We start from the raw sequence: 24352 nt of genomic DNA on the forward strand, positions 1-24352 counted from the left end.
TTTTGGTTTTTCTCTGGTACCGGGAACCGAACTCACGACCTTGCGCTTGCCAGGCAGGCGCTTTTGCCGCTGAGCTAAATCCCCAGCCCCAGGTAGTCTTTTTTTTTTTTTTTTTTTTGTCTTTTTGAGTTCAGGCTATGCAGTTCAGGCTGGCCTTGAGCTCACTTTGTAGCCCAGGCTGCTCTCGAACTCGCAACAATCTTCTTGCCTCAGCCTCTCTAGTGCTGGGATTACAGGTGTGCGCCACCACACCCGGCATGTAGTCTTATTGATTTTTGCAATTATTTTCGTGCCATTGGGGTCCTATTCAAGTGTTTCCTTTTGTTTCTTCTATAAGTTTCAAAGTTTTAGATCTTATACCTAGGTCTTTGATCTATTTTGAGTTGATTTTTTGTGCATAGTGATAGGTAGGGATCTAGTTTCAGTCTTCATATGTAGGTTCAGTTTCCCCAGCATCATTTGTTAAACAGCCTGTTCTTTCTCCAGTGTATGCTTTTGGCTCCTTTGATAAGAATCAGATGGCTCTAGCTGGGTGTGGTAGTGAACACCTATAATCTCAGCACTTGGGAGGTTGAGGCAGGAGGATTGCTGTAAATTCAAGGCCAACCTGAATTACATAGCAAGACTCCAAAAAAGAAAAAGAGAATCAGATGGCTCTAGTTGCATGAGTTTGTTTCTGTGTCCTCTCTTCCACTGGCCTTTCTGTCTATTTTTGTTACTATGGCTTTGTAGTATAATTTGAAATTTGCAATCAGATATTGTGATACTTTCAGCCCTGCTCTTTTTGGGTACAATTGCTTTGACTATTCTAGGTCTTTTGTGTTTCTGTATGAATTTTAGGATTTTTTTTCTAGTTCTGTGAAGAATCTCTTTAGTATTTTGATGGTGATTGCATTGAATCTGTAGGTTGTTTTTGGTAATATAGCCACTTTAACAATATTAACTCGCCCCGTCCATGAACATGGGAGGTCTTTCTATCTTTTAGTGTCTTCTTGGATTCTTTTTAATGTTCTGTAATTTTCATTGGAAAGTTTTCCTACCTTTTTGGTTAGGTTAATTCCTAGGTTATTCTTTTTTTTTCTTTTTAATAAGAGTGGTGAGAGTGGACATCCTTGTCTTGTTCCTGATGTCTTGATTTTAGAGGAAATTATTTCAGTTTTCCCTCGTTTAGTATAATGTTGCCTAGCCCCTTTTTAAGATTTTATTTTGAGACAGGGCCTTACTGAGTTGTCAAGGCTGGCCTGAAACCTGTAATCCTCTTGTTTCAACCTCCAGACTAGCTAGGATTACGAGATATGCACCACCACAACCAGCTGTAACTTTTTGTTTGGTTTTTGTTGTTTTGTTTTTGTATTTTGAGACAGGGTCTTGCTGTGTAGTTCAGGTTGGTCTTGAATTCACTCTGTAGCCCATGGTGACCTAAACTTGAAACTTGCTGCCTCCTGCATCAGCTTCCCAAGTGCTGGGGTTACAAGCATGTGCCACCACACCTGGAAACTTTTTTTATGAGTTATATATGTACATAATTTAAAGAATTGTATAGATCTGCGGGACTGATTACAAAAAGCAACCTTACTCCCTAGCCTCCACTTTTTCACCTTTAACACTTTTATTTATGTATTTATTTTCTGGTTTTTTGAGACAGAGTCTTGCTATAGAGATCAGGCTGGGCTCAAACTCATGTAGGTTAGGCTGACCTTGAACTTATGATCCTCCTGCCTCAGCCTCCTGGGTACTGGGAATACAGGTGTACATCCCCATGCTGGGCACCTTCAACTCTTTTAGAGGATTCTTTTTATATTTATGTACAAATTTCTAAATACCATGTTTTTTTTGTTGTTGTTGTTGCAGTGCTGGAGCTCAGATTCAGGGCCTTACCAAGCTAGACAAATGCTCTACCAGTGAGCTACACTCCCAGCCCCATGTCCCATGTTTTCATTACTACTTCTTAATATATCAGCTTCAGACACTACCCACTGAACTTCCATTCTGGAAGGTGAGGAATTGGTAATGTGCTGGACCCTACTTGAAGCAACTATCAAAAACTGTTTTTGCACATCTCTTTGCAAATTCACTTCCGGTTGTTTTTAGAGGACATAACATGACAGGTAGAGTGCCCATCTGCGGAAGGCATATGCACCTTGAAAATGAGCAAGCTCAAAGTAGGCTTTCCACACCCTCCCCTCATCAACCAGCTGGCTACCTAACACACCCCTTCACCTACCAGCCCCCCAGTATAACATTACAGTAATTTTGATTAAAATAATATTTATGTTATGACCCCTGTTATTCACAGCAGAGCCAGCCAGTAAGCCATGATTACTTTTTCTTTTGACATAATGTTTGCTTTCCCTGAGCTTAATAATGATCTGTCACTCTCTTTTTTAAAAAACTTGTTTTTATCTCTAATCTGACCCACATTCTTCCTGAATGATCTAAATATCTCCTGAAGACGCCCCCTTAGGGTTGTCAGTTTCATCTTCCTGGAAATACTTCATATCTGCCGCTGTCTGGCCTGGTGGCCTCTACATCCGGAGCACAGTGCCTCCCTGGAACTTCCTTTCCTCCTTGTCCTGGGGATTTCCTTGGCCTCTTTTTCCTGCCACACATCTGGTGCTTCTGGCTTCCTCTTTTTTTTTTTCACTTATTTTTTAGCTATCTCATTGATTCCTGGAAAATGATACATAGCAGGTAAAAGTTTTTGAGAACTTGCTTGTCTGAAAAATGTCTTTATTCTGCTTTCACATTTGATGGTTTGGGTAGATATATGTAATCTTTTTTTTTTTTTTTTTTTTTTTTTTTTTTTTAGTGCGGGAGGTTGAAACCAGGGCCTCCTACATGCCAGGGAAGTGCTGTGCCATATCTACTAGCTTATTTTATTTTATTTCTGAGGCAGAGTCTTGCTGCTTGCCCAGGCTGGCCTGGAACTAGTGATTCTCCTGCCTCAGCTTCCCAAGTAAATAGTATTACAAGTGTGAACTACCATGCTTGGCAGATATATATTTCTATAATAGAAACAATTTTCCTTCAAAGTTTGAGAACTTTGTTCTTTCATATTCTAGCATCCAGTGCTACTGTGGAGAAGTCCAGAGCTATTCTGACTCTTAGTCCTTTGAATGTGACCTGTTTTTTTCTCACTAGACTCTGTCTTTTTTCAGGGGGTTGTCCTAGCATTCTAAAATGTCATAATGGTGGGCTGTGGATGTAGCTCAGTGATGTACTGCATGCCTAGCAAGTGTGAGGCCCTGACTTTGATTCCTTGGTACCTGAGAGATAATACCCTGACTTTGACTTTGGTACCAAAAAAGGAGAAAAAAAGTAAAGACCAAAAAAATTTTTATGATGGTGTGTGTTAATGGAACTCTGATCATTTACTGTGCTGGATGTCTAATGAACCAGTTCAGTCTGGAAATTTAGTTCTTTTCTTTTCCTTTCCTTTCCTTTTTCCTTTCCTTTCCTTTTCTTTCCTTTCTTCTTTTTTTTTCTTTCTTCTTTCTTTTTTCTTCTTTCTTTCTTTCTTTCTTTCTTTCTTTCTTTCTTTCTTTCTTTCTTTCTTTCTTTCTTTCTTTCCTCATCTTTTTGAGACATGGTCCTGCTATGCAGTTCCAGCTGGCCTTGAACTTACTTTGTAGCCCAGGCTGCCCTTAAACTCGCCAATACTCCTGCCTCAACCTCCCGAACACTGTGATTACAGGTATACACCACCTCGCCCAATACTACTTTCGTGCCTTTAGTTCTAAGAAGTTTTGTTTGACTGGAGATGTAACTCAATAGTACAGTGCCTGGCTAGTATGCATGAGGTCCTGGGTTTGATCCACAGCACTATAGAAAAAGTTTTTTTGAATTATATCTATTTCTTTTTCATTGAACAAATATTTATTGAGTATATATGTCACAGTTGTAAGCACTGGGGTTCCATCTGTGAGCAAGACGGGCTAAAGGCCCTTTCCTCCTGGCACTTACGTTCTTTCTAATGGGTGTTGCTCACTTCTACCTGCACCTTCTAGACTGGCTCTCTACTCTTTAACCTTTCCTGTTTTTCAAGTCTTTAAGAATGTCTCAATTTTATCTTCTGTGTCCTCTATAAGGAGAGAGAGACAAGAGAGAGGAGACAGACAGACAGATAGGCTCAAGATTGAATCCAGGACCTTCCCACTCAGCTATATTCCTGAACCTTATTATTTTATTTTATTCTTTTTTAATTTTGAGACAGGGTCTCCGTAAGTCACTTGGTTGCCCAGGCTAGGCTTCAACCTTCAGTCTTCTTGCCTCAGCTTCCCAGAGTGCTGGGATCACAAGCATGATCCACTAGACCCTGGTCACAGTCTGGATATTGATGATTCCATCTCTGTGGTGTAATTTAAGTATTTCTTTAAGTTGCTCAGATCTAGAGATTTGATCAGATTCAGATTGGATTGGGGAGATCACTCTTTCACGGAGATCATTTGTCCTTGCTTTTGGAAACAAGAGCTATCTGCAGCCCTTTTTGTGTGACATGAGACCCTTTTACAGCTTTCTGTTCTTGTTTCATGAGTGTGCTGTCTTCAGTGATCTTGCTTAGGATAGTAATGCTGGTTTTCTATGAAGTAGTCTTCTCTTTGAATTTATTTCTTCTTAGGTTTTGTTTATTCTCTTTTTCTTATTTATGTTGGTTTCTTTCTTCGTGTTCATAGCTCTGGCCACAAGTATGGTAGTCCTTGGCAACTACTTTATTTATTTATTTATTTATTTATTTATTTGCAGTTCTGCGGACTGAACCCAGGGAGTGCTGAGCTACATTCCCAGCCATTCCTTTTTATTTGTTATTGTTCTGGGTTTTTTTGAAGTAGGGTCTCACTAAGTTGCCCAGGCTGGCTTCAAACTTGTGATCCTCCTGCCTCAGCCTCCTAAGTACCTGGGAATCACGTATGTGTGCCACCATGCCCATTTATCTACTCATATTTAAGAAGAGGGGGCACTGAGGCTGTTTGGAAGCTCTGTGCCCGTGAGTAAGGCTTAGCAATTTGGGCTCCATTAGAGCCCCACTGAAATGGTCTGGCTGGACTGTTGGCTGGTGGCCATCAGTGTGAGTATTGAAATCTTCCCTCCTGGCTCCTGGTGTCCAGTAGTCATAGGAGAAGCACACTGAGTATAGGGAGAGTCTCATTACATGATGTGCCCACTTGTATTCAGTCCCTTTGCCTTCAGGATGGTGTCCCCATCCACTAGGCCTGCTGTCCTGCATTAGAGACCCTCTGTTTACCCTCTCCAGAGAATCAGCTTCCAGACTTGGAGCAGGGTGTGAAAAGGGTGGTCACCTACCTGTGTGGAACTTGGAGGAGACCTGCCTGCTTCCTAAACAGACTTTGCAGCAATCCTCCCTATTTAGCTTTCCCTTTAGCCTCACTTCCAGGGGACAGCTGGGGTCAGTATTCAAGCACTTTAGGAATTTACACTGTAAATTGAAGGTTGGGCCTGGTGGTGCATGCCTGTAATCCCAGCACTCAGGAGGCTGAGGCAGGAGGATTTTTGTGAGTTCGAAACCAGCCTGCGCTCCAAAGTGAGCTCAAGGCCAGTGTGAACTGCATAGCAAGACCCTGTCTCAAAAAGACAAAAAACCAAACAAACAAAAAAACAAAAAAGCCCCACACATTGTAAATTGGATGGTTTTGGTGCTTCCCCTAGAGCTGGCTCGAGAAGACTCTACCCTCTGAGTCTTTTCTTATTTGTTCATTTGTTTTCTTGCTCCAAAATGTGGGATATTTTGCCTTCTTCCCTGCTTTGCACATTCCTTTAGGCTTCCACGTCTACAAAAGAAATACCTTTGGGGAGAGGCAGAATTAGGTGCGTGTGTTCCTGCTGGCATGAAAATGTGATGTAGTTGTCATGTTGTTTTATGGATAAAGAAGTTGGAGCTTAGAGGGATAAAGTAACGTGTCTGAAGACATAGCTTATCAGTGACGGAGTGGAGGCTGGCCCGATAAGGTGATCTTGGGCCTGGAGGACAAGGACTCCAGTGTCCCAGAGCCGTGGCACGTTGTGTTGGCAGGGCCTTTGGTGAGCAGCTGGTCCAACCCCCTCATTTCTGAGTGAGAAAGAGGAGGCCCAGAGTGGGGGGAGGGCTCTCCCAGGAGGAGAGACACTGCGTGCCACACCGCCCCTCTCTGTGACACCCTTCACTCAGTCACTGAATCAGCAGACGTTTTCCGAGCACCATCTGTGCACCAGGTCCTGGGCGTGGCCTGGGACTACAGAGTAAAACGTAGTCCTTGGCTCCAGGGGCTGTCATCTTGCTCTCTGCTGGCTTCCAGGCAGCTATGGTGCAGGTGCTGAGGAAGGGGCAGGAGCAAGCGTTGCCACGCATCAAGTACTTACTGCACGCTGAGCACTCCTGATTATTACTTTCCGTGTTTTGGTGCATTTTATCCTTACAGCCGAGGAACTTCAGCCACCAGGGCTGGAACTTGCAGCCTGACAGCTCAGAGTCCTGAGCTAAGAACCGTCATTCATGGAGGACGAAGGCAAAGGAGAACAGCAGCTGGGGTGGGAGGGAAGGAGGAGGTGGCACTGCATGAGCTACAAGAAAGGGCTGAGCTAAGTGAGCTGCCTTCTTCCTCCCGCAGTGTTCTGTGCTCCCCTCCTCTGATAAAGCCCTGACCTTCATGAAGGACCATTTCCTGATGGATGAGCAGGTGGTGGAGACACCGCTGCTGGTGAAGTCTGGTGTGGAGTACACACGGCTTGCGGTGGAGACAGCCCAGGGCCTTGATGGACACAGCCATGTGGTTATGTACCTGGGCACCTGTGAGTAAGGGGCTCCAGGATGTCCTACACAGGACTAGCATGGGGCTGCACCGCAGTGGAGGAGGGAAACCTTTGAGATCAGACACTTATTCATTTGTTCAGCAAATGTTTACTGTACCTGGTGCCTTGCTTATTTCTGAATATACAGCAGGGGAGGAAGACAGTCCAGTCCCTGCCCTTCCAGAGCTTTCAGCTTTGTGGGGTTTGGTGGGAAGTGTTTGGTGGTTTTAGGAAGAGCTGTATGGACTTTAAGCCATACAGGAGCAAGTGGGTGAAGGGAGCTGGGAACAGCAGGGTAGAGCTCACTCCTTCCAGCTGGGAAGGGGCAGAGAGGAAGGGCTGCTTGGAGGAGGGGATGGCCCAGCTGATCTGTGCTGCAGACACCAGTGCTACACAAAGAGCATCTGACGGGGAGGCCACGCAGTGAGGGGCCACAGAGGTGCCGAGGGATCTCAGCTGTCTCTCCCCACAGCCACCGGGTCCCTGCACAAGGCTGTGGTGAGCCGGGACAACAGTACTTATCTGGTGGAGGAGATCCAACTGTTCCCTGACCCTGAACCTGTTCGCAACCTGCAGCTGGCCCCCAGCCAGGTGGGAGGGGACCTGATCGTCCCTTGGTTTTCTGGTGGGACTAGCAGAGTGCTGGGGCTTTGCGAGGTGTCCTGGGGCCTCCTGACACTCATCTCTCCTCCAGGGCGCAGTGTTCGTAGGCTTCTCAGGAGGTGTCCAGAGGGTGCCCCGAGCCAATTGTAGTGTCTACGAGACCTGTGTCGACTGTGTCCTTGCCCGGGACCCCCACTGCGCCTGGAACCCTGAGTCTCGAGTCTGCTGCCTCCTGTCCACCCCTGACCAGTAAGTCCTGCATAGCAGGCGAGGAGACCTGGTGCCCTTCTTCCCTGGCTTCTGCTGCTCTCTCTCCAGGGCCCATTGATGCTCTCAGCCCAAGATCCAGCCCCCCCATGGTGGCCTTCTCCCAGCCTGGCATTTGGCTGACAGTTCTGCAGCTGCGCCAGCCCTCCAGGGTCCCCAGGCCCTTCCTCCGTCCAAGCTTGTCTTCCTGGCTTATTGTCTTCCTCTCTGCCCTCCCACACCGGCCTCCTCTCCCCACTTCTGTTGTTTCAAGGGATGATTTTTGCTCACCTTGCTTTCTCAGGAAACTCTGGAAGCAGGACATGGAGCGAGGGAACCCGGACTGGGCATGTGCCAGGGGGCCCATGGGCAGGAGCCACCGGCCTCAGAGCCGCCCCCAAATCAGTAAGTGTGGGGCTTGGGCAGCACCTCTGGGTAAGAGTGGGCACTCTTGTTCCCATGTCTTCCCCCAGTACCTGTCTACCTGAGGCTGAACCCCAGAGTTGGGATGGATCGGGTCCTGGCCAGAAGGACCCTGGGAAGAAGGAATTCTGAGCTGGGGGCTAAGCTAGGATTCAGGCTGAGGCAGAAGTGGGTTTTGGTACCAGGTTGGAGTTAGAAGGATTGGAGGTTAGTTTGGGGTTCAGTCTGACAACAGAGAAGGGATGAGCATTGAGTCTGGGAGTTGAAATGGAAGGCAGAGATGAGAGTTGAGGTCCAAATGCAGGTTAGTCATTCCCTTCCCTGTCTTCCTTCTTCCCTTCTCCTGACCGGCTTTCCTTGTCCTCTAGTTAAAGAAGTCCTGGTGGTCCCCAACTCCATCCTGGAGCTTCCCTGCCCCCACCTCTCAGCGCTGGCCTCTTACCACTGGAGTCATGGCAAGGGGACAATCCCAGAAGCCTCTTCTGCTGTCTACAATGGCTCCCTCTTGCTGTTACCCCAGGATGGGGTTGGCGGCCTGTACCAGTGCATAGCCACGGAGAATGGCTTCTCCTACCCAGTGGTCTCCTACTGGGTAGACAACCAGGACCAGCCCCTGGCCATGGATTCGGAACTGGCGGGCATTCCCCGGGAGCGCGTGCAGGTCCCACTGACCAGGGTCGGTGGCGGGGCTGCCATGGCTGCCCAGCGATCCTATTGGCCTCACTTTCTCGTTGTCACTGTCCTTCTCGCCTTAGTGCTCTCAGGAGCTCTCATCGTCCTCCTCGCCTCCCCACTGGGGGCACTCCGGGCTCGGGGCAAGGTCCAGGGCTGTGGGACCCTGCCCCCAGGGGAGAAGGCCCCCTTGAGCAGGGAGCCGTGCCTCCAGCCCCGAAAAGAAAGCCGGACCTCTGCCACTGATCTGGGTGCCGATAACAACCACCTGGGCACGGAGGTGGCTTAAACTGTGGGTGCAGGCTGGGCTTGTGAGTAGGACGTGCACCTAGCCTTGCTGGCCGTGGGCCCCAAGCCGTGCAGCCCTGACTAGCGGGGAGGAGAGTGGTGTGTATGACGACCTCCCTCCTCTGACAGGAGCTGCCGTCTGCGGCCGCCACCGATGGCACCCAGTGGGGCCCTGCATGGAGCCTTCCTCCCCATTGCGACTCCCTTCTACCAAGCACGAGGCTCTCTCATGTGGGGCGCCCCCAGACCTGTACCTGTGCTGTGACGGGAGGACCTGGAGAGGGGTCTTCCATTCTGGCCATCCCAGGAGCCCTCCAGAAATACCCTGCTCCAGAAGACCCTAAAACCCAAGTGCTGTAGGACCCCACGTAATGAAGCCCACACGGCAACAACCATAGGCTGGGACACCGCTCCTGGGAACTCACTCTGAAGGCAGCTGCTACCCTGGACACAAACACCTCCTGTCCCAGGGGCTCTAGGTCCTGCAGGGAGCTGACCCCTCTCGCTCCCCTAACTCCAGGGAGTTGTTCCTGAGCTCTGACCGCCTCCCTTCATGCTTCAGTTGGGGCGGGCTGCTTCCTTTGTCCTGACTAACGTGGCGGGGGTAGTCTGAGTCTTGTTCTCCCCTTTACCCTGGCTAGCCCCTTGACGTCTCTCCTGTCTCTTTCCCCTTGAAAACTGCTTGTCACAGAAAATTTATTTTTTATTAAAAAGACAAAAGCTTATGGATGCTGATGTTTCTGTTGGAGCGGAGTGCTCCAGCAGCGGACCGCCAGCTTGTGAGGGGAGCAAGCAGTCCAAGGCCATGCCCAGCGGAGGGAGGCTAGGTTGGGGGGTGCTCTGTGGAGCCCCTGCCTGCCTTCACTCGGGCCCCAGCACCTCCTTCTGGCAGCCTGTGCTGTGTGTGCTAGACAGCGGGCCACGCCTCATCTGCCACTACCTACCTTGCCGCGGCCCTCACAGTTGCTGTCCCCAGCTCTCCCACATTTCTCGTGACTCCAGCTCCACTCCCCCACCCACTCCAGCGGCAGTTGGTTTCAACTCTTGGCAGAAGAATTTATAAGAGCGTGCAGCCACCCCCAGCCTGGCCACATCCCACTTGGTGGCTGACACGCAAGGCTCCACTCACACTGCCACAACTACCTCCTCTACCTCCTGTCACAAAAGTACGGTCCCACCTTCCGCCAAGGCCTCCTCTCTGTCCAGCCAGGAATTTGTTCTGTAAGTTGTCTGACCTTCCGCACTTCCCCCACCTCACTTAAGCCTTCCCTTGAGCTGGGCATGGTGGTGCATGCTTGTAATCCCAGCACTCAGGAGGCTGAGGCAGGAGGATCCATGCAAGTTTAAGGCCAGCCTGGGCTACAAAGGGAGTTCAAGACCAGCCTGAACTGCATAGTAAGACCCTGTCTCAAAATGACAAAAAACAAAACAAAACAAAAAAACCTTCCCTCAGCTTTAAACTTGCCCTCCGCCTACGGATACGCTCAGGTGTTCTCTATGAGAAAATCAAACACACAGCCACCCTGCCCATAATGCTGTCCATTCCATCCAGCCCTCTTCGCCATGGGGTCTCTCTCTACCCTGTCACCACAGAGAGGCTCCATTCTGGTGTCCCCACTGCCTGCTACCCTGTTCTCTTTATTCCCCCACGCTCTGACTTCTTGCGCCCTCTGTTCTCTCTGCTCCTGTGACTCCGCTACCTGCCAGGCGCAGCCTTGACCTTTGCGTAGCTTTCACACTCCAGCCACCCTCTTCTCACAACTGTCTTTTACCACAGGTTCTTTTTAAATTTTTAGAAAATTATGGTCGCGCACACACACACACACACACACACACACACACACACACATACACACACACTATAGAATTCTCCCCAGCCGCTTTTCAGTGTACAGTTCAGTGGTGTTGACTGTGTTCACACTGGTGTGAGACGGATCTCTACAAGTGTTGCATCTTGCAAAACTGAAACTCTATACCCATTAAACGGCAAACCCTTCATTCCGCCCACTTGCCAGGCCCTGGCAAACTACCATTCTTTTTGTTTTCATGAGCTTCACTGCTCTCCATAGCTCATATAAATGGAATTATACAGTACTTGTCCTTTTATGGTCCTCCAAGTTCTCCCATGTTGTATCTTTGAATATGATTTTTTTGTATCCCCGCCCCCCCCACCAGCTAAGGATTAAACCTAGGGCCCTTGTACTCAGCTACATCCACAGATTTTTTTTCTTTCTTTTTTGAGACAGGGTCTCACTATGCAGTTCAAGCTGATTTTTTTTTTTTTTATAATTAAGTTTAGTGGTACAATTTAGATATGTATAATGATCACATTCATCATAGGGAATTTGTACCTATACATGATAGATCTTAGTTACAAGCTGATCTTGAGCTCACTATGTAGCCCAGGCTAGTCTTGAACGCATGATGATTCTCCTGCCTCAGACTGAAGAGTGCCAGCATTATAGGCATGTGCCACCACGCTGAGCTTTCTCTTCTTTCTTTTTTTTGTTTTTTGTTTTTTGTTCTTTTCTGGTACCGGGAATCGAACTCACGACCTCGAGCTTGTCTCTTTCTTTCTTTCTTTCTTTCTTCTCAACCCTCAACTGTTTTCTTTTTTCTTCTTTGGTGTTGGGAATCGAACTCACCACCTTGTGCCTGCTAGGCATGCACTGTGCTGCTGAGCTGTATCCCCAGCCCCTGATCTCTTTTCTTATTTTTTACTTTGAGACAGAGTCTTGCTAATTCTATAGGTTACCTAGGTTGAGCTCATTTCCTGACCCTCCTGCCTCAGCCTCTCAGTGCTGGGATTACAGGCATGTATCAACATGCCTGTCTCAACAGGATTTTATTATTTTTTAAAATTGAATAACATTCCATTGTTTATACCCAGATTGTCTTTATCCATTCATTGATCAATGGGTATCTGGGTTGCTTCCACCTTTGGCTATTGTGAAAAATGTTGCATGAAAATGAATGTGCAAACATGTCTTCCAGACCTGTCTCCAGTGGCTTTTCCAAAGGATTGGTCATGCGGGGCTTGGCAAGTTTGACACCAGCCCAGCAACTTAGTCCCTGTCTCAAAATAAATAAATAAGTAAATAAATATAATAATAATAAGAAGAAAGGCATCTAATTGTGGTGGCACAAGCCTGTAATCACAGTACTCTGAAAGGCTGAAGCGGGAATATCACAAGTTCAAGTCTCACCTGGACAATTTAGCAATTTAGTGAGATATTGTCTCAGAAACATAGAAAGTGCTGGGTTTGCACTCAGCACAAAGGTAGCTTGGTTGAATCCCCAACGTCACAAAAGGAATAGGAGGAAAATCTGTTTTAAAGCATTATGGATCTCACACTGCCAGCTATACAGCTCCAAAGTCAAGCTTTCTCCTAGGCTCCAGGCAGTACAAGGCAGGACAAGGCTGGCATGTTTAGCCAAGTGACCCTGCGGCTCCTTGAACCATTTCCCCATGATGGTTAATTCAGGTGTTAGATGGACTAGATTAAGGAATATCTAGAGACCTGGCAAAGCATTGCTTTTTTTTTTTTTTTTTTTTTTTTTTTTTTTTTTTTTTTTTTTTTTTTTTTTTTTTCTTTTTGAAACAGGGTCTCGCTATGCAGTTCAGGCTGACCTTGAGCTCACTTTGTAGCCCAGGCTGGCCTCTAACTCACAACAATCCTCCTGCCTCAGCCTCCCGAGTGCTGGGATTACAGGCGTGCGCCACCACGCCCTGCTCAGCATTGCTTTTGGAGTGTGTACTCTTTCAGAGGAGATGTGTTTGTGTGTGTGTGTGTGTGTGTGTGTGTGTGTGTGTGTGTGTACATGAACATATGTGTGTGAGTTGGTGAACTGAATGGGGAAGATCCATCCTCATAAGGGAACCATCCAATTTAGCTAGGGGACCAGACGGAAGAAAAAGGTAGAGAACACACTTGTAATCCCAGTTACTCAGGAGGCTGAGGCAGGAGGATTGCAAGTCTGAGACCAGCCTGTGCGATTTAGCAAGATTCTATCTTGGAAAAAATTTTTTAAATCAATAAAATAAAAAGACGGGATTTAGCATAGCACTTCCTGGATTTAATCCAATCCTCAGTACTGGAGTGTGGAGGAGAGGCACCGAAACGTATGTCTTTGTCCTTTTTTCCTCCTGTCCTCAGATACCACAACTCTAGACTCTCTGGTCTTGGGGCTTCAAAACTTACACTAGCAGCCCCAGGTTCAGAGGTTTTTGGCTTTGAACTATTAGCTGCTTTGGTTCTGAAGCATTAGGGCTTGGTTTTGTTGTTTTCATTTTGTTTTTGGGGCAGGATCTTGCTGGGTAGTTTAGGCTGGTCTTGAACTCACTATGTAGCTCAGGCTGGCTCCAAACTCTCAGTAATCCTCCTGCCTCACCCTGCTAGGTGCTGCAATCACAGGCATACACTGCCATCCCTGGCTTGAAGCTTTAGGATCTGGTCTGAGCCACACTACCAGTATTCCAGTTCTGTAGCTTCTAGGAGGCCTGTCATAGGACTTCTCATTACCACAATGATATGTCACCTCACTCTGACAAGAACAGCTATTACCAAAAAGACAAAAGGTAACAAGTGCTGGCAATGATATAGCGAAAATGTGGGGCTGGGGATTTAGCTCAGCGGCAAAGTGCCTGCCTGGCAAGCGCAAGGTCGTGAGTTCGGTTCCTGGTACCGGAGAAAAACAAAACAAAACAAAACAAAAAAAAGATATAGCGAAAGGTAACACTTGCACAGTATTGTTGGGAATGTTAGTACAGACATGGAAAACAGCGTGGGATTTCCACAAAAATTTAAAAGTAGAACTACCATATGATCCAATTATGCCACTGCTTAGTAAGTATACAAAGTAAGTGAAATCAGTATACACACTCCCATGCTTGAGAATATGACATTATTTTCAATAACCAAGAAATACCAGATGTGGCGGTTCACACCTGTAATCCCCCAGCAAGTGAGAGGCTGAGGCAGGAGGATTGCTGTGAGTTCAAGGCCAGCCTGGGCTACCTATGAGTTCAAGGCCAGCCTGAACTACATAGTGAAACTCTGTCTCAAACAGACAAACAGATGATAACAACAAACCAAGAAATAGAAACAACTAAAGTAGCTGGGTGTGGTAGCACATGCCTGTAATCTCACCACTCTGAGGTAGGAGGATTGCCAAAAGTTTGAGGCCAGTCTTGGCTACACAGTGAGTTCAAGGCCAGCCTGAATTACATAACAAGACCCTGTCTCAAACAAACATACAAACCCAGAAACCAAAACCAACCAAATTGTCCATCAACTGAAGGATGGATAAAGCAAATATGTTACAGATATACCACGTATACTACACAGCCATAAAAAAGGAAATTCTGTTGTTTGTGACACCATGAGTGGAAATGGAGATCATTACATTAAGTGAAATAAGGCCAGCACTGTAAGGTAAGTACCATACACTCTCACTCATTTGTGGAATATACAAAATTATCTTAAAGAAATCGAGAGTAGAATGGTGTTTAGCAGAGGCTGAGAAGAGCTGAGGGCAAGGAGAGGTGGGGGAAAGTTTGACCCACAGGTACTAAATTAATTAGGCAGGATTAAGAAGTCCTAATGTTCTGGCACACAAAGTGACTATAGATAACACTGTATTTTCCAAAACGCTAGGAGCAAGGATTCTGAATGTTTTCATTATAAAGAAATGATAAATGTTTGGGGAGATAGTTATGTTAAACCTGACTTAAACATTATACATGTATATATGTATTGAAATATCACATGGGACCCCATTAATACGCACACTTTTTTTAACAGTTTAGGTATAAGTCAGCAAAGTTGAAAGAAATAAAAATGGAAGAATGAAAGTATAAAATAAACAAACTTTAAAACTGTATAGGTAGGTTGGGTGTGGTGGTACACACCTGTAATACCAGCACTCAGGAGGCTGAGGTAGGAGAATCACCGAGAGTTCGAGGCCAGCCTGAGCTGCTTGGTAAGTTCAAGGCCAGCCTGGACTATGTAACGAGAGATTCTGTCTCAAAAAGGAACACACACACACACACACACACACACACACACACACACACACACACCCCAAAACAAAAAAACTATACAAAACCAGGCTCAGAACTAGACGAGGGGCTGGGGATATAGCTCAGTGGCACAAGCGCCCGCCTGGCAACGGCAAGGTCCTGAGTTCGATTCCTGATGCAAAACAAAATAAAATAAAAAAAGAGAACTAGATGAGGGCATTAATGTCCTTTTCCCCAACTCCAGGATGTCTCCTATTCCTGCTTTTTTTTCTTCAGTTACCAAACCTCAATGTAGGTTATCTTGCTCATTTGATAACCATTTTGGAGCTGGAGATTTAGCTCAGCGGCACAGCGCTTGCCTAGCAAGTACAAGATCGAGAGTTCAGTTCCCGGTACCGGAAAAAAACCGAAAAGAAAAAAGGTTGCATTTTTATGACTGCAGTCCTGTCCACTTCAATTTGACCTCTACTGTTTTAGCTTTAGAAACAATGATAAAAACTATATAAAAATGAAAGATTAGGTTTTTTTAAAAGATTAGGTTTTAATCTAAAGATTTCAACAAATCCTGAAACACAAGGTGACCCAATTTGCAACTGGATCGTCAAAAAAAGTCCCCAGTTTCCACGAATTAGACAGAGCCCAAGGAGAACACGCACGCGCTTTTAGGGATGAGGGCAGGGCGAAGCTAAAGAGGGCGTGGCAGCTGCCCTGTTCCCAGCGGCGGTCAGAGCCGTCCAACCTCGCTCCCCGGGCTGCTTGTTCCCGCCCTCCTCTGGGGCGGTAATGACAGAGTCCGGGTTTCCGGTTCCGGCAGCGCCGGGATCCGAGTCGAGATGGAGGAAGATGCGACCGGAGGCCCCCACTCGCTGCATACGGAGGGTCGAGCCGGGGCTGCGGCCTAGAGGTCCGGGCTTGGCGTGCGCCTCAGACGCGGGAGAACCGCCGGGGTCTGAGAAGGTGAGCCGTGGGTCTGGGCTGCCCGACGGCGCGGTCTCTGAAGACGGGGACCTGTCAGAAGGCAGTGGTGTCCCTGGTGCTGGGCTGCAGCGCCCTGGGACGCCGCCCTGCAGTTTAGGGACTGAAGGGCAGTCCCGGGGAGCATCTCGTCCTGGCGCAGGAGCGTGAGACTCGCTGACGGTGACGGAGCGTGGCGAGGGGTGGGTCTGGGGACCCAGCCTTGGCTGCCAGGGGCCAGGGCAGAAGGTGCATAAAGGAGAGTGTCACATGGAGTGAGTGGAGCGGCTGTCACGTGGTGTCAGTGATGCGTGATCCCGTGGTTACCTATGGGAGACCAAGGAAGGCTGGGTGGGATTCTCACCGTGTCTGAGGGAGATTACCTTGAAGGAGGGGTTGGCGGAGGCATCGCCAGGGATGTCGCATAGGGAATGTATATTCGGTAGGATTGGTGGGCAGGCATGAACATCATATATATATTCACGGTCCAGGACGCACAACCTAAATGTAAATGCAGGTGGAGGACAGAAGGAATAGAGGATACTGGTTCCATTCCTGAGTGGGATCCGTGGTTGTCTTGTCATGAATTGCAGAAGGTGTTTTTTTTTTTTTTGGACAGTCTCTCATTGTGTAGTTTAGGCTGACCTTGAACTCACTGTGTAGGCAAGGCTGGCCTTGAACTAAGGTTGATCCTCCTGCCTCAGTGTCCCAAGTGCTGGGATCATATGCGCGAGCAACCTTGCCCAGCTGGTTTAGAAGGTGCTTTGATTAGGTGGGAGTGGTTAACTGAAAAGAGTAGAATGCACCAAGAGATCATTGCTGTGCCCAGTTCCCGGGACAAGTTATGTTGGAGTCAGGACTCCCGACTCCTAGAGTAGTTGTAATTCTTTTTTTTTTTTTTTTTCCTTTTGAGGTAGGGTCCTGCTGTGCAGTTCAGGCTGGCCTTGAGCTCACTTTGTATCCTAGGCTGGTCTCAAACTCGCAACGATCCTCCTGCCTCAGACTCCTGAGTGCTGGGGTTACAGGCATGCGCCACCATACCCGGCTAGTTGTTGTAATTCTGATTTATTTATTTTTGTAGTTACAGGGATTGAATCCAGGGCCTTTACATTAGAGGTCTATACCCATAGCCCATTTATTTGTTTGTTTGTTTTTTGTCTTTTGAGAGAGGGTTTCACTATGCAGTGCAGGCAGGCCTTAAACTCACTTTGTAGCCCAGGCTGGCCTTGAAATTGCATCGATCTTCCTGCCCCAGCCTTTTGAGTGCTGGAATTACAGGTGTGCACCAAACCGCCCCCAGCCCTTTTTATTTTCTGAGGCAGGTGTCGCTAAGTTGCCCAGGCAGGACTCAAAGTTGTGATCCTCCTGCCTCAGCTTCCAGAGTGCTAGGAAACAGGTGTGTGCCCTGACACCAGGCTTGCAACTCTTACAATAGTGACAGTCCATAATAACTTTGATATGTATATAAACCATCTACAGATCTTGTTTAAAAGTTGGCTCTTATTCAGCAGATCTGTAGTTCGGCCTGAAACCCTCTATTTCTAGCTTGGGTGATACCCAGTACTGCTACCTGTGAATCATTCCATGTGGCAAAAACATGAAGTATCATGGTGAAATGGAACTTTCTGCAATAACAGAAGGGATTTCCTGTTGACAAAATGCCTTTTACAGATATTAGCTCCTATATGTTTCAGTACAAACTATCGTTTAGCCATGGCAGGCTTTATTAGCCCCATTTCACAGATGAAGAAACTGAACGTCAGTGAACTGATTTGGTTCCCGTCTTGCACTAGTAAGTAACCGAAGTGGAGCTCCAACATGGATCTCTTGATGACTGCTGCTCATTCTGTTGTCTCCCAGAATCTTATCTTAGAACCTCGTGGGATTTGTTTTCTGCAAGAAGAGAAGTGGAAAAGAGGTGTACATACCTGGGCCAATATGTCCCTTCTCATTGGAGTAGTCAGCAGTGGGAATTCTGCCTCTGACATTTTACTTTATGACTTCAGTACAGTACAAAGTGCTCTTTTTTTTGAAACAGGGTCTTGCTCTGCAGTTCAAGCCGGGCTTGAGCTCACTTTGTAGCTCAGGCTGGTCTCGAACGTGCAATAATCTTCCTGCCTCAGCCTCCCTAGTGCTGGGATTACAGGCGTGCACCACCATGCCTGGCCAAAGTGCTCTTAAACATTGGTTACTGGACAGTTTTAGAAGTGGACGAAAATCTGGAATTGGAGCCATGCATACAAACAAGAGTCTGAGAAAGGGCTATAAAGAAGTTGAACTTCTATAGTCCCAGCACTGGGAAGCTGACGCATGAGAATCAAAAGCTTGAGCCCAGCCCAGGCAATTTATTGACTTAATGAGACCTTGTTTTAAAACAAAAATTCAAAAAGGTGAATGTCACTCAATAGGAAAGCCCTATATTCAATCCCCAGTGGGATGGGAGGCAGGGCAGTTGGACTTACTGAACAGAAGGCTGAGGGAATTTTGGATACAGGTGTCTGCAAAGAGAATTTTCCAGAAGGTAAAACAAGAGGAATTGTTTTTTTAATTATTTCAGCAGGAAGTTTGAGGTTTATGTAGCAATGGGTAGTTTGAGATCCAGCCTTTCAGGAGTGTCCTTCTTTTTTTTAGAGAGCAGAGCAGGTCGGTACAGCACCTTTTGCCCTTCTGTTGTAGTGGCTGATCCTTTGAGGCATGAGGCTTGGTGGCTTCTATACTGTGACAGTGGTGACAGTTACCTGGCTCAGAGAGTTCCTACTTCTTTCTGGGAACTTCAAATACACTGGCCCATGTGAGAGATAGAATAGGGGGGAGTGGGGCCATACGTGTCACCTTAGGATTCCTCATCAGGAGATGCTAGTAGCTGGTGACTCAGCTTGACAGGTTGAAAAGGTGTCCAAGAAACCAAGTCCTGGCACAGAACCCCTCATTGCTCTGCCCTTCTGCCCTGTGTGCACAAAGTTTGCACATGCCCAGCAGGATGCCATCCTGCTTGAGCCCTGCTGTATTTGTCCTGTGACGACATGCACCCTCTCAGTCACTGAGTTCAGTTGCCCCACGAGGACACCGGGAAAGCAGAGGCAGTGATCGCTTTCTGTGCACAGAGGTGAGAGAAGTTGCTGGGCGGCCTCATGCCCAGGAGCCTGTGCTTAACCCCCGGTGACCTGTGGTCCTGAGCACATTAACTGCCTTCCACCAGTGGGAACGACTTGGCTTTCAACTGAGCTGCGTGCTTTTGTGTTGGAATCTTCAGCTCCCAAGAGTGGAAAGCAGGATGGAGGAGAGAGGTCTTGGCTTGGATTCTACTTCCACCAGTGACCAGCTTTGTGACCTTGGGCCTGTTACATTTAATCTGTCCTGTCCTCCACCTCCTCCTTTAGCAGAAGTGTTGAACGCGCACAGGTTAAATTGTAAGGATTGCAGGAGGTGGTAGGTATTGTGTAAATCCCAGTGTTTTCGTTACACGTCCTGATCTGTCTTTCCACTGTGTTGGAAACACAGTGACTACCTTCTCTTGCACGACTCAGAGATTGCCCTGCTGGCTTGGCGGCTGTCTTGGAAATCCCAGTGTTTTCGTTACACGTCCTGATCTGTCTTTCCACTGTGTTGGAAACACAGTGACTACCTTCTCTTGCACGACTCAGAGATTGCCCTGCTGGCTTGGCGGCTGTGTCTCAGGCTGAGCCCGGACAGGTATTTCACCTGTGTTCACAGCAAGCGGCACTCAGTGTTTTTGGAGCTCTGCTGCCTGCAGAGCTCTCTAGCTGATTTCTAGCTGATTTCTAGCTGATTTCCCACAGCCTTAATTTCCTACATTGACTAACCTCTGATTTCTCTTTTCCCTTGTCCAAGCCAGTGTCCTCTTGTTTTCACTTTTCATGTATTCCTCCTTCCCTTACCTGGTTTCATCCTCCGGGAAGCCTGTCTTGGTTCCCTGTGTCTCTCCCTTGTCTCAGCTCTTAGGTAGCAGTTTGCACCGTGGGTAGTCCCCTCTTTATGGAAGTGATGCAGCCAAGCTCAGGGATTCCCCAAAAGCCAGTCTTGCCTCCCCACTGATGGCCATCCAAACCGAGAGCAGTTGCCATGAAACTTCTAAGCCTGAGTTGGGCCCTCCAGCTAGGGAAGGTGGTTGAGGGTGGACTCTGAATAGACACTTGGTATTGAAGTAGGAGGGAGAAAATAAAGATGGGTAAAAGGGAGACAAGGGAAATCATAATTTCATTTATTTTATTTTATTTTATTTTATTTTATTGGTCTTTTTGAGACGGGGTCTTGCTATGGAGTTCAGGCTGACCTTGAGCTCACTTTGTAGCCCAGGCAGGCCTCGAACTCACAATGATCCTCGTGCCTCAGCCTCCCGAGTGCTGGGATTACAGGCGTGCGCCACCATGCCCAGCTGAAAATCATAATTTCCGAGTCTTCTTTTTTTTTTTTCTTTTTTTGTATGTGTGTCTTTTTGAGACAGGGTCTGCTCCGCAGTTCAGGCTGGCCTTGAGCTCACTTTGTAGTCCGGGCTGGCCTCAAACTCACAACGATCCTCCTGCCTCAGCCTCCTAAGTGCTGGGATGACAGGTGTGCACCACCATGCCCAGCAAAGTCTTATTTTTAAGAAGACTGCAACTTCAGAACAATTGACAGTTACCCAGAGTTATCCATAGCTGTACTCCCTACCTAGGCTTGTTTATGCCAGTTTTCTTCCAGGTCCATGAGACCTAAAGTCCTTTAAAGATACTCTAAGTCCATAAATTAGCTTAGTTGATAGAGAACGGGAGGAAACCTGACAAAGAAATAGATTTAGAGAGTTAAAGAATTTTTTTTTTGTCTTTTTGAGACAGGGTCTCACTATGCAGTTCAGGCTGGCCTTCAGCTCACTTTGTAGCCCAGGCTGGTCTCAAACTCGCAACGATCCTCCTGCCTCAGTCTCCTGAATGTTGGGGTTACAGGCGCGTGCCACCACACCCGGCCCTAAGAATATTTTTAAGTCAAAACATAGATCACCCACTTTCAAAACTAAAATAAAACAAATAATACACCAGGCCCTGTCTTTCTCCTATGAAATGACCTGTTATCTTTCTACCTGTGGATGGACCATCCATTTCTTTTGTAGATAATGAGGATGAAACTTCCTATAGATTCACAAATTCCTTGGGTTTCCTGTGAATTTCTCTGTAAACCTGGGAAGCCCCTGAACTCTCCCTTCCTGGAATTTAGCTTTCCACTTTTCCTGTCTGGGTGAAAATTTCCAGCATCCTACCAAACAATGGAGCACACGACATACCACTAACAATATACTAATATATGATGTCCTCTTGTTTCACATTTGGACACTGAAGCTCCTGATTTCATATGATTATTACATTAGTAAGCTTATTAGTTTTATTTGAAATTCTAGGCGATGGATAAACTTACATGTGGACCCCATGTACATCAATTTGCCCTGCTTTTTTTCCCTCTGTATCTTGTATCCGTTTCCCAGAAGGCTTGGGTGTCTCCTTAAACAACCTGTGAGGGTTTTGTTTTGTTTTGTTTTGTTTTGTTTTGTTTTGTTTTGTTTTGTACCGGGACACACAACCTCATGCTTGCAGGCAGGCACTGTGCTTGCTGAGCTATATCCCCAGCCTCCGAGTGTCCTGAAAGCAGAGTCTGTCTTCTCTGTCCCTTCTCCTACCTTCAGTCTCTAGGCCCGAGGTTGTGGTCTGTATGCTTAAGGTTGAAAGTACAGGGCCACATCTGTCCTCCACCCTGTGGTTTCCAGGCTGCACGAAAACTGTAGCTCTTAGGTGGTTCTTTTCTCTTTCTGGAGTCAGTTATCTCACCTGAAGAGGACTCTGACCTTTGGCCTGTTCCTGGCTTCCCCGCTTCTCTCCTGGAGGCTGGGCAGGTGGTAATGGTGCCCTGTGGCATGAAAGCCCCACTCACATATGTCCCCACACTGTCTTCTAATGTGGGCTGGAGAAAATGCCAGGGTAGCAAGTGTTCAGGGATCTCCGAGGGGCCAGTGTGGGAATCTAGCAGTAAGTCAGCTGGTGAGTGGTGCCAAGAGGCACCGCTGGGAGGAAAGGCCCAGGGTGGTGTATCCTCAGTGAGCCTCGGAGCCTGCAAGAACCTCCTCGATGTCATTTAGTGGGGTCACCTAGGTCCTGCCAGGTGGTCGGCTTGTCCACAGCATGCTGCACTGTGCCCGGGTGAGCCAGATAAGGAGAATGGTCCCTGCCTTGGGCTGTGCCACCATGGCCTACATGGAGAGTTTAGTGAACCTCTAAGGGGGTTAGGGAGCTGAGGTTCAAGTAGAGCCAAAGGAGTCATGGGGGGAAGAGTAGTTTATGGAGGAGGGGACCTGAGTTGGGAAGGGATTGGCCAACGGCAAAAAAGGTGGCAGAGGAATGCTTGTGTGTATGTGGCAGGAGTGGGCAGGGCCGGGTGAAGTCTAAGCTTTGGAGAGATGAGCGCCGCAGGAAATGAAGCCTGAGGAGAGGGATTTGGCATCTGGCCAGGAGGGGAGAGCACAAAGTCCTGACCCCTTTCCTCCCATCCCTGCGTCCTGCCCAAATCCAGCTCTTCAGGCGCAATGGAGGACAAACGCAACATCCAGATCATCGAGTGGGAACACCTGGACAAGAAGAAGTTCTACGTGTTTGGTGTGGCCATGACAATGATGATCCGGGTCAGTGTCTACCCGTTCACACTTATCCGCACACGACTGCAGGTTCAGAAGGGAAAGAGCCTCTACCATGGGACTTTTGATGCCTTCATCAAGATCCTGCGAGCAGATGGTGTGACTGGCCTGTACCGGGGGTTCCTGGTCAACACCTTTACCCTTATCTCTGGTCAGTGTTATGTCACCACCTATGAGCTCACCCGGAAGTTTGTGGCTGACTACAGTCAGAGCAACACAGTCAAATCACTGGTGGCTGGTGGCTCAGCCTCTCTTGTGGCCCAAAGCATCACTGTGCCCATCGACGTGGTGTCCCAGCACCTGATGATGCAGCGCAAGGGTGAGAAAATGGGCCGCTTCCAGGTGCATGGGAACCTAGAAGGACAAGGGATTGTTGCCTTTGGCCAGACTAAGGACATCATCAGGCAGATCCTGCGGGCTGACGGGCTTCGTGGCTTCTACCGAGGCTATGTGGCTTCACTGCTTACCTATATCCCAAACAGTGCTGTCTGGTGGCCCTTTTATCACTTCTATGCAGGTAAGTGGAGCCAGGAGGTCTGGGGAGGAAGGAGGTTTTAGTGATGAGGCTGACACATCATTGCTCTGTGCATGTTTGAGTGGAAGTGAGCTTTAATGGGGGGAATCTCAGCAAATGTTTGACTCCAAGGGGATTCAAAGGTAAGATGTGGTCCTTGCCTTCGAGGAGCACAGACTGTAGTGAAGGGGACAGACAAAGTAGATAGATACAGAAGAGTGCATTGCCTATATTGTGGGTGCACTGGAACCCACTTGAGGTAGCAGAATATGGACAGAGAAGTGACAGGTGTTGGGGGACAAAAGCTGTCGGATATTTGGCGCTTGAAGATACAATGATGGATAATTGTGAGCTTTTCAGCTGAACATTTTTCTTCAGCACTGTTAAACATGAGTGTGATAGAACATTAAATCTTTTGACTCTTACAGTATGTCTTGTTTTGGGTTGTTTTTTTTTTTTTTGTTTTTTTTTTTTTTTTTTTGGTACCAAGAATTGAACTCAGGACCTTGTACTTGCCAGGCAAGCACTGCACCACTGAGCTATATCCCCGGCCCAGTATGTCTTGTTAATAAGACATTTTACTCAAAATGTTTTCCAGAAGTTAGGATTAGTAGGTTAAAAGATAATGTTTTACCCTTTTTCTCTTCAGTTTTTATTTTTTATTAGTTCATGTTTGTAGTACATAACGATGACATTGCTCATGGGGAGCTGGTACCTGTATATAACACAGCTTAACTCTTTTCTCACCCCCTCCCCTCCCACTACCCTCTCTTCATCTCTTGGTTCCCTTCCCATTTGCAAATGATCCACCTCCCCCTATTTCCTGTTACTTAAAAGAATAACATTTTTTGAGGTCTCTCAATGGACATTCTGGAGGGCCAGGGGTTTAGCTCAGTGGCGCAGCACCACCCTGGCAAGTGTGAGGTCCTGAGATTGATTCCATGTACCCCCCCTCAAAAAGAAACACATTCTGCTAGATTGCCTTCTGAAAGGGCAGAGCACCTTGCGTGTGCAGAACCCGAGTAAGCCTGCTGCCCACTGCCTAGGATAACTACCTCACCCTGCTTTAGGGTGTTTATGCTTGCAACCCTTCTAAGCCAGCTGCTGCTGGCTCTTTACCTCTTGCAGTGGGCATCTGTCCTTCCAACTGACACTTTGAAATGACTTCCTC

At 47.4% G+C, this 24352-nt stretch overlaps 2 protein-coding genes across 5 annotated transcripts in view; both read left to right on the forward strand.

The window, feature by feature from the left end:
- Positions 1-9740, forward strand: part of Sema4a (sema domain, immunoglobulin domain (Ig), transmembrane domain (TM) and short cytoplasmic domain, (semaphorin) 4A) — a 25472-nt gene extending 15732 nt beyond the window's left edge. For all 3 annotated transcript variants that reach the window (XM_005411656.2, XM_005411655.2, XM_005411654.2), the window contains exons 11-15: positions 6603-6783; positions 7256-7374; positions 7478-7635; positions 7937-8037; positions 8424-9740. In XM_005411656.2, coding sequence (XP_005411713.1) covers positions 6603-6783; positions 7256-7374; positions 7478-7635; positions 7937-8037; positions 8424-9016 — 1152 coding nt within the window. In that variant the 3' untranslated portion in view covers positions 9017-9740. The remainder of the gene's footprint in view (positions 1-6602; positions 6784-7255; positions 7375-7477; positions 7636-7936; positions 8038-8423) is intronic.
- A 6077-nt stretch (positions 9741-15817) lies between these two features.
- The window catches only part of Slc25a44 (solute carrier family 25, member 44), a 16985-nt gene continuing 8450 nt past the window's right edge, over positions 15818-24352 (forward strand). Inside the window, exons 1-2 of one of the 2 annotated variants that reach the window (XM_013508274.1) lie at positions 15818-15994; positions 22547-23184. In XM_013508274.1, the coding sequence (XP_013363728.1) occupies positions 22560-23184 (625 nt within the window). In that variant the 5' untranslated portion in view covers positions 15818-15994; positions 22547-22559. The remainder of the gene's footprint in view (positions 15995-22546; positions 23185-24352) is intronic. The other variant, XM_005411661.2, reaches the window with a different exon arrangement.

The sequence above is a fragment of the Chinchilla lanigera genome, unplaced genomic scaffold (genome assembly GCF_000276665.1).
Source record: "Chinchilla lanigera isolate Chin_1 unplaced genomic scaffold, ChiLan1.0 scaffold00144, whole genome shotgun sequence".
NCBI lineage: Eukaryota > Metazoa > Chordata > Mammalia > Rodentia > Chinchillidae > Chinchilla > Chinchilla lanigera.